Raw genomic sequence first — 15,396 nt, 5'->3', positions numbered from 1 at the left:
TCCCGCCATTCCCCTGGACTGAACCTACGTTAACCAACCTCACTCCCATTTACTCTTCAGTCATCTCCTCTTTCCCTGTCCTCTTTAGCCATTCAAGCATCTTTTCATCCTACACTGTTGTGTTTATCTTTATACTATATACCTCTTTACTTCTGTATGCATCCTCTTTGGTTTGAAGCTGGCACAGTATTTCCCTCTGACACCCATGCCTCCATCTTTGCTGCCCTCCCTGTTTATCTTTCCCTTGTTGCTTCATAACCTGGGTTATGAGTAACTGAATCCACTTTCCCTTCTTCCCCTCTTTTTTCCCCCCCTCTCTCCTCCCTGATGAAGGAACAAAGTTCCGAAAGCTAGGATAGGTAAATTTTCTGTTCTGTTTTGGGTATCTATCGGCTGTACCGAGCTAAGTACTGGCCAGCCCCACTATCTCTTTGTTAGCATTTGTTTCACATCTTTATATGAGATTTTTCCACTAATCATTTAATTGCTTCTTTATTTTTACAGGTATGATTCAGCGATGAAAGCACGTTTGAAGTTTTAACCAACAAATCTCAGTATGTGCACCATCAAACAGGAGAAAAATTTCATACAGACTGCATTATTCAGACCGTAATACATGCAAAGTGATTTTGTCTGTCATCTGTGGCAAGGGTACAGGACGTCTTTATGTGGTTAATGGCATAATGAGGCAAGACCAGTACCGAGAATGGTTCTCGAATGGGGAACCATTTATTTTTATGCAGGATGAAGCTCCCTGTCACACAGTCAGGTCAGTTAAATCCTTTCTGAAGGAACAAAATATCCCTCTGTTAGACTGGTTAGGTAATAGTTCTGACATGAATCCCAGAGAAAATGTATGGGAACTAATGAAGAGGGAGGTCGCAAAAAGATGTCATCACAACAGAACACAGCTCTTAGAGAAGGTCATCCATGTGTGGTACCATCATCCACAAATGCACAATACAGTGCAGTCCTGCATGGACAGCCATGTCGTATTAAGGCTCTCATAGCTACAAAAGGTGGCTCAATGAAATATCAAAAGTAATGTTTTCACTTTCACAATATCTTTTGTTGTAATTATTGAAATAAAATATTTTCAACAAATACTACATTTTATTTTTTTTGTTTTATCACCTTAGTTATGAAGTATGCTACACACAATCATTTTATCACACTTTATGTGTTGAAAAATCATTAGACATAAATCAAAATTTGCTTAAAAATTGTAGTGCATCTAATAAATTGGCCAGGGACTGTATATTAAACTTAATTCTAAAAATACAGGACCGTAATTTTACTAAAAGTACAAGGCAGATTTTCCATTCTTGCAACAACTGCAAGAGGCAGAGGCACCATTTATTTGTTCTTACACAAACACTAATGGTAATTATTATGCCTATTTACCTGGAAAGAACACATGAGCGTTTCATCCACTGACATCATCCCGCCAGCATTGTCAAATTCACCACAATAGTTTGGTGCAGAAAACAGCGTTACCAGCTGCCTCTTCGCAAAGAACTCATAGCCGTCCTCCACAACCTAAAACAAACTTTAACGTGAATCTGAAAATATTGCTAAAAGTAATTAGCATTATTGCAAATATATGGTAATGTGAAGGCCTTGGTGGAATATACATAATTTCAAGAGTACAGGTAACAAACCTATCAAATATTTGAGGAACTGGATCATCGATATGCATTTAAACTAGGCAAAATGTTGCTAGCTTTCAGACAAATCCTGCCTCAGAGCTGCAGAATAGGATACATTGTCAGCTGGGACCATGCAGCAAAACTGATTGTAACAACCGAAGATTAAGTTTCTTTTGTCTTAGTTTACTATTAATGCCAGCCTCACTGTTAACGAATCGCTCAGTAACACTTTGTTCAATATTTGCATAATTCTCTGCAGTTACTGGGGGGAGGGGGGGGTTGATTTTTACTATATTTAACAATTACTTCTATTTCTTTGTCCTTTGGATAGTTATGAAAATATTTGGCACCCTTTTTTCACAAAAATATGTACATTCTGAAAATTATTCATCCATGTATTTTTACATTCAACTTAAACAAAATCACATAAAAATAATCAGTATTGTCAATGTAAGTTATATTGTACAATATTAAACTGAACTATTGAAATTAGTATTTCAATCATTTCATAACTTCATTTTTGGAGTATCTGAATCTAATTTGGCCACTTCTGGACACTGACACTGAAACAAGATAAGTTAAAATTAACTTTTTCTGTTTTCTACCACACTTTATTATAATAAATATTTAAGTCATTGCTGTTAATAAATATTTAAGTCATTGCTGTAAACGTCGTATACAAACAATACACAATGCTAATAATTCATCTTCACAAAGCTGCTCAACAGTAGAATGGCTATTGGAAAGTATGAGCATGTGTGTATTCTACAGCTCACTTTCCAGTTGCACTAGACATCCTTTGGTATTTCATATGCCCCTAAGAGGTGGCAGGGTGTCAACAGCCTGTGATGTGTGCAAGCCTTGTGTGCACTCTATAATCCAGGCATTTTCTCCATACGGAAGGGCATAGGCCCAGCAAAATTAAAGTTCATGATTTGCTTCTAAAATATCTTTCTCCACTAAGAAACACTCATCCTTAAGGTTTTATTGTTCAAGATCACTATGAATTCACTGGGGTAAGTAGTATGCAGCACACCCTTCCAGTTCAGTAAAATCATGTAGTACTAGAGCTGTTGAATACTAAAGGTCTTCTTGTCACTGGAAAGTGTCAGCCAACACTTTGTCTCCGATGTGATCTATCATCCGTAGACATTTGATACATGGAGACAAACATCCTGTATATAAAAGATCTGATGGATAACACAAAGCCGTACGAGGCTGTTTGTGGATGACATAGTGGAAAATTTTACTGACACAAAACTGTAACAAAGTGCAGAGAACTGATGTAAAGCCATAATGACTCATTATGGTTGAACTGTATTATTGCTGATACATCACTGAAAACCCTAATAAACCAAAAATGTATAGATCTGCAGCACTATCCAGGGGAAGATGGCAAAGAGGTTTAAGAAACTCAAAAAAGGTAATGTACCCACAAAAGAGGTAAGCTTACAAAACCACAACGGATTCTTGGGAATTGTTAATCAATTTGTCACCCTTTCTTTACACATACTATTAATAGATCAGATAGAAATATTGACTTAAGAGTGGTGTATTTGCTTAAGGATTAGTTTAACAAGTGCAAGAGTGTTATGGAGATAGTCACTGAACTCTGGTATTAGATGCTACAGGAGAGGTGCTGTACATCACAGAGAGATTTACAGTTAAAATTCCACAACTCTACAGCTCAAAGAGAGTCAGACAAGATATTACTTCTTCCCATGTGAATCTCAAGATATGGCAATGAGGAAGAATTCAGATAAATTACAGCTCTTACAGGGGCTTGCAGACAGTCGCTCTTTCCAGACATAATTCACGACTGGAGTTTATCCCCACACCCACCCACTGATAGATGGCTTGTAGAGAACAAATTATGTACATGTTGTTCTAATTTTGTTCCCATGATCATTATATGAGATGGCTGTAGGAGAAACTAATATCTTTCTTCAGTTGCATTGCAATGTGCGCTCTTCGTATTTTAACACTTTGCCGTCTGCATGTCTCTTACAAATTTATTAACTAGACGTCAGCACCGCTAATTCAGATTACTTGTCTTGTCGCCAGCTGTTCTTGATATTACGAAGAGATTATAAATTGTTATGTTTTACTAATCTCATCATTAGTTCTCATAAGTTCTAAACCCTGTTTCCCTACTTTCATGAAACTTCAAAGCCACACATATGTAAATACAAAATTTGTTTGTTTCATGTATTTGTTTATTTGCATTGTCTTTGGTACTCAGTACTTCTCTTTCACACGATATGCAACAAAATTGTCTCCAAGACATAATGTAACTCCACAAGACTTGCACATTAAGTTTGTTGTTCTGTCATGTTTTGGAATATATATGGCAGTTTCTTCGTTTTTGTTTATTGTTTCGGAAATACATAGGCCTATTAGTTGGTATTGCTTTATGTGACCGGAAAGTCTGTCAACCGGATCATGAGACGTATGTGATGTAGTGGCAACTTCCAAGTTGTGCTCCATGCATTCATCATAAGTAACTATATCGTCTCTTTCGTCAGCCACGATGAAAGGGCAAAGGAAGTTATAAAAACAAAAAACTTGTTGGCTTGTGTAACTTATTGTTACCTAAACAAAACACCAACATAATGCAAAGGATACTGAAGTGCTGCTGCCAGCCACTGCACGATAATATGCACGACACCACTGAGGTGTTGCCAGACGACAGTGTGTTAATAGTATGCTCCCAATCTAGTAGTAGTTTGTTATAGGTCACTGGAGCAAAGAAGGATACCTACAAATTGGAAAAAAGCACATATTCACGTTTTTAAGAAAGGCCACCTGACAGACATAATTCTAGGTCTGTACTGCCAACAGAAACTTGTTCTAGAATTATGGAACAGGTTTTATATTCAAACATTATGACATTCTTAGATAAAAAAGTCTCCCCTATAAAAATCAACACTGCATCAGGAACCAAGAGAGATAGCAAAATTCAGTTCACTCTGTTTGGCCATAGGCATCTGGTTGATGCCATATTTATTTATTTCTGGAAGACATTAAATACAGTTCTGCACAGTCGTTTAGTGAACAAAACATGAGTTTACCGAATACTGGACAGAATCTGTGATTGGATACTGGACTTCCCTACAAATATAACTTGACAAAATGCAACAAAAACAACAAATCTAAAGGTAATTTTGGGAGTACCCCAAGGGTTTGTTTTGGTAATTATAGTTCAGTGTCGAATAGACCACCAGAGACAGAGCACCTCGTGTTCCTGCTGCTAATAAGGCGAGTACACCGTTAATTATATATTTTTACGAGCTTCCAACAGAAGCGACTGCAGTAATGGATAGGAACTGTGACTGCAGTGTACAGAAGCGAGCTGAGTTGGTGACCCTTCGCTCACTGCTCCAGGCTGCATTGGCTTCCTTCACACAGCTTGAGGCTGCTGCCAAGGGGTAGCACTGTGGGAGGTTGGACGCGAGGGACGTCCCACGTGTCCCCCCAATCGGTCCACTGCTGGGGCCGCCCCGGGTACGGCCTGCACCGAGGTTGATCCTCACCCATAGTTGAATAGGAGATCATTCAAAAGTCTGGCCGGCAGCAAAAAACTTCCCAAAAGGGACGATCGTAGGGCCTCCCCGGTTTGTTTGACAAACAGGTTTCGGATGTTATCTGTGACTGACGATGTCTGAGCCAGAGGCAGTTATGCACCCTCTTCCAGAGGAAGCTTGTCGGCCTGCAAAGTCTGGGCATTCACAGAGGGTGGGTTTGCTGTAGTTGGGAGCTCCAACATTAGGAGCATAATGAGGCCCCTTAGGAACATGGCTGCCAAGGAGGGGAAGGAAGCCAGTGCGCATTCCGGATGTGGAAAGGGTGCTTCCGTATGCCACGAAGAGTACAGGGTTCAGCCAACTGCAGATGGTGGCTCTTGTCTGTACCAATGACGTGTGTTGCTTTGGATCGGAGGAGATTCTCTCTGGTTTCAGGTGGCTAGCAGAAATGGTAAAGACCACCAGTCTTGCTTGCAAGATTATGGTGGAGTTCACCATCAGCAGCATTGTTGATAGAACCCATTGTGGTCCTTTGATGTAGAGCTGGGTAGAGGGTCTGAATCAGACGCTCAGGAGATTCTGTGACTGTAGGCTGCAGATCCCTTGACGTGCACCATCGGGTGGTGGGTTTCCAGGTTCTCCTTAAGAGGTCAGGAGCCCACTACATACAGGTAGCAGCTACATGGGTATGGGGCCTGTATGGAAGAGACTGGGCAGTTTTTTAAGTTAGAGGGTCTCAGGGAACCACAGACAGGGCATCTGTCTAAAAGGGGAGAGGTAAAACACAGTCAGTTAGTTTTAGAAGCGAACAGTGTTGTAGTTGTAAATTGTCATAGCTATGTTGGGAAAGAACCAGAGCTCCAAGCCCTAATAGAAATCAATGAAGCTCAAATAGTTATAGCTACAGAAAGCTGGCTAAAGACGGAAATAAGTTCAGCCGAAATTTTTTCAAATGATCTAGCAGTGTTCAGAAAGGATAGATTAAATACAGTTGGTGGTGGAGTATTTATTGCTGTCAGAAGTAGTTTGCCTTGTAGTGAAACTGAAATGATAGTTCCTGGGAAATAGCATGGGTAGAGGTTATACTTGAAAATCAGACTGAATTAATTGAATCATTTCACCCCCCCCCCCCCCCCCCCCGATACACAAGATCTAGTTGCTGAACAGTTCAAAGAAAACTTGAGTCATTTCAAATAGGTACCCCACTCATACAGTTATAGTTGGCGGTGACTTCAATCTACCCTCGACATGCTGGAAAAATTATACGTTTAAAGCCAGCGGCAGGCATAAAACGTAATCCAAAACAATTAGTTCATGAGCCCACTAAGTGTAAATGGTTGCAAAAGCATACTTAACGTTTCAGCAACAAATAATCCTGGACAAATAGTAAGTATTGTGACAAATACAGGGGTTAGGGACCACAAAACAGTTGCTGCTAGACTGAATGCCGCAAAACCTACAACCATCAAAAAGAAATGCAACATATACTTAAAAAAGCTGATCTGGTCATGTAAACATAGAAAAGTTGTGGAATGATTTCAAAGAGGTAGTACCAACAGCATTTGAGGGATATATACCGCATAAATTAGTAAGTGATTGTACACAAAACTGGTCAGATTGCTGCTGCAGAACCAGCAAAAAAAAGCATGCCAAATTAAAAAAAAAAAAAAACACAAAATCCACGAGACTGGCAAAGTTTCACAGAAGTTCAAAATATAGCACATACTTCAATGCGAGATGCTTTTAATAATTTCCATAATGAAACTCTGTCTTGAAATCTGGCAGAAAACCCAGAGAGATTCTACTCATGCATAAAGCACACCAGTGGCAAGACATAGTGAATACCTTCACTGCACGATAACAACGGTGAAGTCACTGATGGCAGTGCTGCTAAAGCAGAGTTAGTGAACATGGTTTTCCAAAACTCCTCCGCCAAAGAAGGCTAAGCAAACATTCCTGAATTCCAATCAAGAACAACTGCCAAGATGAGAAACATAGAAGTAGATATCCTCGGTGTCACAAAGCAGCTTAAAGCACTTAATAAAGACAAGGGTCCTGGTCCAGATTGTATACAAGTCATGTTCCTCTCAGAGTATGCTGATATAATAGCCCCATATTTAGCAATTATATACAACCACTCGCTCACAGAAAGATCCGTACTTAAAGACTGGAAAATTGCTCAACTCACACCAATACCCAAAAAAGGGAAGTAGGATTCATCCATTGAATTACAGGCCCATGTCACTAATGTCAATTTGCATTAGGGTTTTTGAACATATACTGTATTCCAACATTATGAAGTACCTCTAAGAAAACGGTTTATTGACATAGTCAGCACGGATTAAGAAAATATTGTTCTTGCGAAACACAACTAGTTCTTTATACTCATGAAGTAATGAGTTCTATCGACAGAGGATGTCAAATTGGTTCCATATTTTTAGATTTCCAGAAGGCTTTCAACACCGTTCCTCACAAGCATCTTCTAACGAAACTGTGTGCCTATGAAACATCACCTCAGTTGTGCGATTGAATTCCTGATTTCCTGTCAGAAAGGTATCAATTCGTAGTAATAGACAAAGTCATAGATTAAAACAGAAGTGATATCTGGTCTTCCCCAAGGAAGTGTTATAGACCCTCTATTGTCCTGATCTATATTAACGACATAGGAGACAATCTGAGTAGCCCTACTAGATTGTTCGCAGATGATGCTGTCATTTAACATCTTGTGAAGTCATCAGATGACTAAAATGAATTACAAAATGATTTAGATAAGATATCTGCATGGTGCAAAAAGTGGCAATTTACCGTGAATAAAGGAAAGTGTGAAGTTATTCACATGAATACTAAAAGAAATCTACTAAATTTCGATTACCTGATAGTCACACTAATCTGAAGGCTGTAAATTCAATTAAATACTTAGGGATTACAATTGCAAACAACTTAAATTGGAACGATCACATAGATAATGTTGTGGGTAGAGCAAACAAAAGACTGTGATACATTGGCAGAACACTTAGAAGGTGCAACAGGTCTACTAAAGAGACTGCTTACACCACACCTGTCTGCCCTATTCTGGAGTATTGCTGTGTGGTGTGGGATCTGCATCAGGCGGAACTGACGGATAACATCGAAAAAGTACAAAGAAGGGTGGCTCATTTTGTATTATCGTGAAATAGGGGTGATAGTGCCGCAGACATGGTATGTGAATTGGACTGGCAATCATTAAAACAAAGGCATTTTTTGTTGCGACGGGATCTTATCACGAAATTTCAATCACTAGTTTTCTCCTCCGATTGCAAAAACATTATGTTGGCACACCCACCGATATAGGGAGAAATGATCATCAAAATAGGAGAAATCGGGGCTAGCACAGAAAAATTTAAGTGCTTGTTCTTCCGGCATGCCGTTCGAGAGTGGAATGGTAGAGACAGCTTGAAGGTGGTTCATTGAATCCTCTGTCAGGCACTTTACTGTGAATAGCAGAGTAATCATGTAGATGTGTGCTATAGAGCCACTACTATGTGCAATTTGTATCAATAATTGGGTGGTCAACCTTTTAGTCTCTGCAAGGCTGTTCACAGATGATGCTGTTGTCTGCTGTAAGGTTGCAACTCCATAAGATTGTACTGTAATGCAGTAAGACCTGGAGAGGGTCTACAATTGGTGCAGGGACTAGCAGTTAACCCTGAACGTAAGAAAACATAACATTGTGCATAAATAGTTAACTACACTATACTGTTACACTATAAGCAACAAATCACTTGAACCTAGAATAACCATCCAGTACTACTTTAAGTCGAACGACTGTACAAAATAAACAGAAAAAGCTGAAACCAGAGAAGAAATGCAAACATAAATTTACATTAAGGAAATATAATTCATCCATGAAAGACGTGGCTTAAAAACACTTGTTCAACCGATTCTCGAGTGTTATTCATTATTCTGGGCCCTATACCGAGTAGCATTAACAAGAGATATAGGGAAGATCCGATGGGAAAAACGCATTTTGTCACGGAATCATTTGCTCAGCAGGACAATGTTACAGAGATGCTCAATGAGCTCCAGTGGCACACACTACAAGAGATGTCTATATCACAAAGAGGGTCACTGTTGCTACTTTGAGTGCTTGGATTCCAAAAAGAGTTGGGCAACTTATTTTTTCCCCCACATACATCTAGTGAAATGATCAGGGTGGGAAAATCAGAAGTCATACAGAGCCCTACCAACAATCCTTTTTTTCCCACGAGCCATTTGTGAACAGAACAGGAAAGGGGTAAAAAGGTAGTGGTTGTAGATGTACCCTGCACCACACACCATGAAGTGGCTTGCAGAATACTTTTAGTAGAAGGATGAGAACACACAGCATCTAGACACTAAGAAATCCAATCATTAAAGTCTGGATTTTTATGTAATTACATATTCTTTTCTTCCATACCTACACTCATGGAAAGAAGTATAAACGTTCACAAGTTATGTTGCCGTGACTGATATTTCATTTTATTATTATAGTTTGCTACAATGACAAATTTACATATATTTTAACTTTGTGCTACATAGAATTACATATTTCTTTATTACTGTTCAGATTTTCTCACATTCGGAGTGCTTCTCTCTTGGCACAATATCAGAATCCAACCTACTCATGAAGTTTAACACAGGAAGCAAATTATCTCTAAAAATCACTTTCCAGTGCAATAAAATTTGGATAACTGCACTTTGAGTTGGATTGTGAAGGATGTGCTTCTGTTTGATTTTCTAACAATAAGAATTTCAATTCTCAAAAGGAAAGCTGATAAAGCAAAAATACTGTGTGTAGTCTTGTAGCAGCAATTATTGTGTGTAGAGAAGGGTTTTGTGAGCTGTCAAGACTGGCAGTGGGGCAAACAAAAGACTATCCCGCCAAAGGTTTCCGATTACTCGCAGCTTCTATCTATTCAGAGCTAGGGAGTGTACGCACCAAGTAAACTCTGCCAAGTAGTATTTCCAAAGAGATAACTGTGTGTTCATCATGCCTCCTGTTGCATCAAAAACTACTGTCTACCACTATCTATATTATGATCTTGGGTTACATCAGCCAACACTACACTACTGATGAAGGGATTGGTCTATTTTATAGTGTGCAATTAGCATATTGGCTGCTCTATAAAAGTGTCAACTTCAATAACACTGTGTGGTCATGAACACGCAAAGGACAATTGAGTCGAATTGTCTAAGAAGTACATATCATTGACACATATGCAAAAGACTCCAAACACCATAAATGTCTTTTTCCAAATTATGCGCTCTGCTATCTTCCTCTGAACATTCCACGGTACAAACTTTTAGTTCCTTCACATTGCCAATGAATCGAAATTATGGAGAAACTCTTTAGATTTTTGCTATCAGGAGACTCAAAAATGTACTGCATTATACAAGTAGCCACCACATATTCATAGCTATCAACAAAACAACTGGCAAATGTCAACATTTCACTTATAATCTCACTGCTGGCAAACTTGAAACAGAAGATTCCTCAAAGCCACTGATTTCCTGCAAAATGTTGGAACACACATCATTCAACAGTATCTTGTTGTAAGAATAATATTCTTAAGCTTCTGGATTAGATTAATACTTGTTCCATAGATCATGAATACAACCCTTCGTAATGATGTGGAACGTGTCAGGTTAATGAAAGATGTCTGTACAAGATATTACATTACACAAAATATTGCATGACACTAATGCTTAAGTTAGTTTTTTTCCCTCCCTTAATTTATATCCAAAAATTCAGCCAATGAGTAGAAGGAGTTGTCATCTAGAAATTCTTTTAATTTATTTTTAAATGTTGGTTGACTATCTGTCAGGCTTCTGTTGCTGTTTGGTAGGTGACCAAAGACTTTTGTGGCAGCATAATTTACCCCCTTCTGTGCCAGTCAGATTTAACCCTGCATAGTGAAGATCATCCTTTCCCCTGGTGTTATAGCTATGCACACTGCTATTACTTTTGAACTGGGCTGGATTATTAACAACAAATTTCATAAGTGAATATATATACTATGAGGTTACTGTGAGGATCCCTAGATCCTTAAATAGATGTCTGCAGGATCTGACCGTGGGTGGGCTCCAGCAATTATTCTGATTACACGCTTTTGAGCAATGAATACTTTTCTACTCAACGATGAATTACCCCAGAATATGACACCATACGAAAGCAGTGAATGAAAGTAGGCATAGTAAGCTAATTTACTGAGATTCTTATCACCAAAATTTGCAATAACCCTAATAGCATACGTAGCCGAACTCAGACGTTTCAGCAGACCATCAATGTGTTGCTTCCAGTTTAACCTCTCATCAATGGACACACCGAAAAATTTTGAAAATTCTACCTTAGCTACAGACTTCTGTTCAAAGTCTATATTTATTACTGGAGTTGTGCCATTTACTGTATGGAACTGTATATACTGTGTTTTATCAAAATTTAAACAGAGTCCGTTTGCTGAGAACCACTTAATAATTTTGTGAAAAAACATCATTTACAATTATATCACTTAGTTCTTGGTTTTTGGATGTTATTACTATACTTGTATCATCAGCAAAAAGAACTAACTTTGCATCTTCATCAATATGGAACGGTAAGTCATTAATGTATATCAAGAACAGTAAAGGACCTAAGACCGAACCCTGTGGGACCCCATACTTGATAGCCCCTCCAGTTTGAGGAATCTGCTGTTGTATTAACATTACATGAACCACTTATTTCAACTTTCTGCATTCTTCCAGTTAAGTATGAATTAAACCATTTGTGCACTGCCCCCCCCCCCCCCTCAAACCATAATGATTTAGCTTAACTAAAAGAATTCCATGATTTACACAGTCAAAGGCCTTAGAGACTGAGGACATGCAAGAACAACAAGTTCTTTCACATATTCAGATGCTGTGGCCTACATGCTGAAGATGGCAACTGCCCTACACCTATTTTATTCATATTCAATCCACTTCAAATGAGTGGCCCATGCACTGCAATGTATTGCTGAAGATGTGTACACAGCTATCCAGAAATAAAATAATTTTATACAGCATGAACTGTTTCTCAAAACCCCAAGACAATTTCTATTGAACCTAGCACTACCACCTGAGTGTGTTCTATTGGTTTTTATAATGGACATTTTACAAGTCTTGAAATCTGTGACTGATTCTTTTACAAAAGAATCTTCAGTTTGAGTGAGAGGGGAAAAAAATACTTTCACCGAACCTACCAAAAAAAAAATAAATGCTTTGGAGTATGTCCTTAGCAATTTTAGCTACCTTACCAGCAGGATTAAAGAATTAGTATTGGACTAAAGAAATAGAATCTATTGGGTTGCCATCGCGGAAATCGTTAGAAATTATTGAGAGTGTTCAAAGCCGACTGACATGAAGGATAACATTGGGTAGAGGGTGGTGAATGAATTTGATGCTGTTTTGCTACTACCTGTAATATCTTCAATGGTGAAAAGACTACAATCCTTGACTTCTATCTGTAAATATGTCATGTCCTAAAATTTGCAGTCAATATCTTATGATGTGAGGAGACTATTTTCCACCCGTAGAAACACTGTTTATGATCAGTGACATTCTCTCACTCCAGAGAACTTTGCAAAGTAACTGGTCATCCACTGTGTTTCAAAATAAACATTAAGATAGAGTAGATTAGTAATTTCAGAGGACATGAACATTTTAGTACATAAATGTGACCAAAAATAGTTTATTTTAATAGCACAATGTAAACTTTCAAAATACAAAATAAATAATGTAAAATGTTCCTTCTTGATGCACAGGAGGTGAACAAAAATATGGAAATAATGAAAACACAAAACATTACCATATGTAACAGGAGTACACAAACTGCTGGCATTCAAAAGGACTTCCAGTCACCTCAGAATGGATAAATACAAGTGCCATACGGTTTTCACAGGAATTGTGTATCATTCTTCCTGAAAAATAGTGGCAGGTTAAGGTAATGATGACTGAAGTGAATACCAATCTCACAATTTTGTTTCCAAAGTAGACCACAAAGGCTCAGTAATACTGAGCTGTGGTGACTTATCAGGGGAGATGCGACAATTCATCCTCATGCTCAGAAAATAAGTCCTCGATGACGCGATCTTTGAACACAGCATCACCAGGGGGTACAAATATTGTATCATGGGGTGGACCTGATCAGCCAAAATGGTCTCATCTTCTTTGACAGTAATGGGACTTGCAGATTATTCATGAGGCGTGGGAAATATCACAATACAGCTCCCCAAAACATCACCAAACCCCCACTACGCAAGCTTGGTAGCAAGCAGTTTGCATCGCAGTCTCGGCATGATGCATGCCAGACAAACTCAGTCGTAAGTTCAAAACTGTGTGCAATAAGACTCATCTGACCAAACATTGTACTTACATTGCTCCAAAGACCAGGTTTTATGGCTCCAGGACCACATTTTCCTTTTATGGACATTAGTAACACTGTTGAGTGGTTTTGGAAATACAGCTTTTACTGTAATTTCCATCTAATGGGGCTGTCTTCGTGTTGTTTTGGTGCTGACTGGCAGAATTTGCGGGTGCCACATTAAATTCTGCAGCTCTTACTTTTTGTCACAACTCTCTCCAATGAACATCTGTCATGATCACTCGACACGCACTTCCATCCTTATTGTGAATTAGCAGATGATGTTTTTCCACTTCCCCTGTATGTGGTATGAACCCCCAAGACTGTCTCTCAAAACACCAAACACTTCCATTACCTTGGTTATGGAAGCACCCACCACAAAAGAACCAACAATTTGTCTGTATTTGAATTCCCTTAGCTCGAACATAATTAAACAAAAAATACACAGAACACAGTTCTGACAATCGCAACATACTGAAGCAGGATTTATACAAATATATGCACCTGTTTACAAAATGTACTTTGTACATGAGGCTTCTTTTTACGAGCTAAAATATTTTTTAAATATTCACTGTTGCACTAAATTCACTGAACATTCAATAACTGCCATGCAAAATAACAATAACAACACAGGATTATTCAGCAGACTATGACTAGCAAACACTATCACGTATTCCAACAGTCACAAGCTGTTCCGCACTGCTTCATTCCCTTTTATAGTGATGCACAACAGGTGGCAACACTTGTGCACCGTGAAACGATTGAACATTCACATACACGTAAATAAGGTTTCAAATGAAAAAAAAAAAAAATGTTTCTGTTGCACGTAGGATAAGAAAAGTAATGTACATAATTGTAGGCAGTGCGTCAGTAAGGGGTACATGCTTATTAAGACAGTATTGTAAATTATCATGTAATGTTTCACTTTTTTCTTTACACAAATATGTTGCACATTAATACTGCATAAAATCTGAACTATTAGTCACCACCAATGATTCTAGTCATTTTAACTCTGTTGCACAAAAAATAATATTTTAAGAGCAACTTTGGTTACACGCTAATAGAATCGCCACAACTGTGCAAGTGTTAGGTGATCATCAGACACAGCCCTTACTTTGGGGACGCACCTCTACTGTCAGTGTAGAAGCGAACATCTTACCTGATGAGCACGGCAGATGAGGTCGAGATCGTGTCTGTTCAGGAACTTGCTCACAACATCTGCACCAAATGTGAATGACACTCCTCTATCGTTTTCTCCCCATCCTTGGACATCTTTGTCGGGATCAGACCACAGAAGATCACAGAGAAGACCTGCAAGGAGAAACGTCAGTTGCTTACAATGGAAATTAAAGAATCAGTTCTTCACTGCCCAAAGATAAGTCAATAAAGCATGTCATATGCCACTCAGTAGTAGCTGAGTTAAGTCTAGTAGTTTACAAACCTTTTTAATTAAGGATACAGGGCACTTTAGCGGCTCAATATTATGTAAAAAATCAACACCTATTTCAGGCACTGTTTATAATGTGTACGTTTTACTGATTCTTTTTGTTGTGACAGGTAATGCAGCACACTTTCTAAACAAAACCTGCTTAGGGTTATTAAAAAAATTACAAAGAAATTGATTCAATTTTTTTCCAGAGTGCTGCTTCAAATTGAGGTACCATTTAATCCAATGTTATACATGATCAAATGTTTACCAGATACGCAGGACATGATGGCTGATGTACTAGACCTATTTAATTCCATGTATTATGTACATTACAAGGATAAAAAATATCATCTTACACTTTAATTTTATAATTTTTTTCCTAATAAAAATGTTATTTTT

The 15,396-nt window shown here is 38.4% G+C and overlaps 1 protein-coding gene across 1 annotated transcript in view; it reads right to left on the bottom strand.

The window, feature by feature from the left end:
• The window catches only part of LOC126292261 (serine/threonine-protein phosphatase PP1-beta catalytic subunit), an 83,766-nt gene that overhangs the window by 32,679 nt on the left and 35,691 nt on the right, over positions 1-15,396 (bottom strand). Inside the window, exons 5-6 of the mRNA XM_049986161.1 lie at positions 14,728-14,879; positions 1,405-1,539 (exon numbers count right to left, since the gene is read on the bottom strand). Coding sequence (XP_049842118.1) covers positions 1,405-1,539; positions 14,728-14,879 — 287 coding nt within the window. The remainder of the gene's footprint in view (positions 1-1,404; positions 1,540-14,727; positions 14,880-15,396) is intronic.

Source organism: Schistocerca gregaria, chromosome 9 (genome assembly GCF_023897955.1).
Source record: "Schistocerca gregaria isolate iqSchGreg1 chromosome 9, iqSchGreg1.2, whole genome shotgun sequence".
Taxonomy (NCBI): Eukaryota; Metazoa; Arthropoda; class Insecta; order Orthoptera; family Acrididae; genus Schistocerca; species Schistocerca gregaria.
This window is presented reverse-complemented; position numbering and strand designations above follow the sequence as displayed.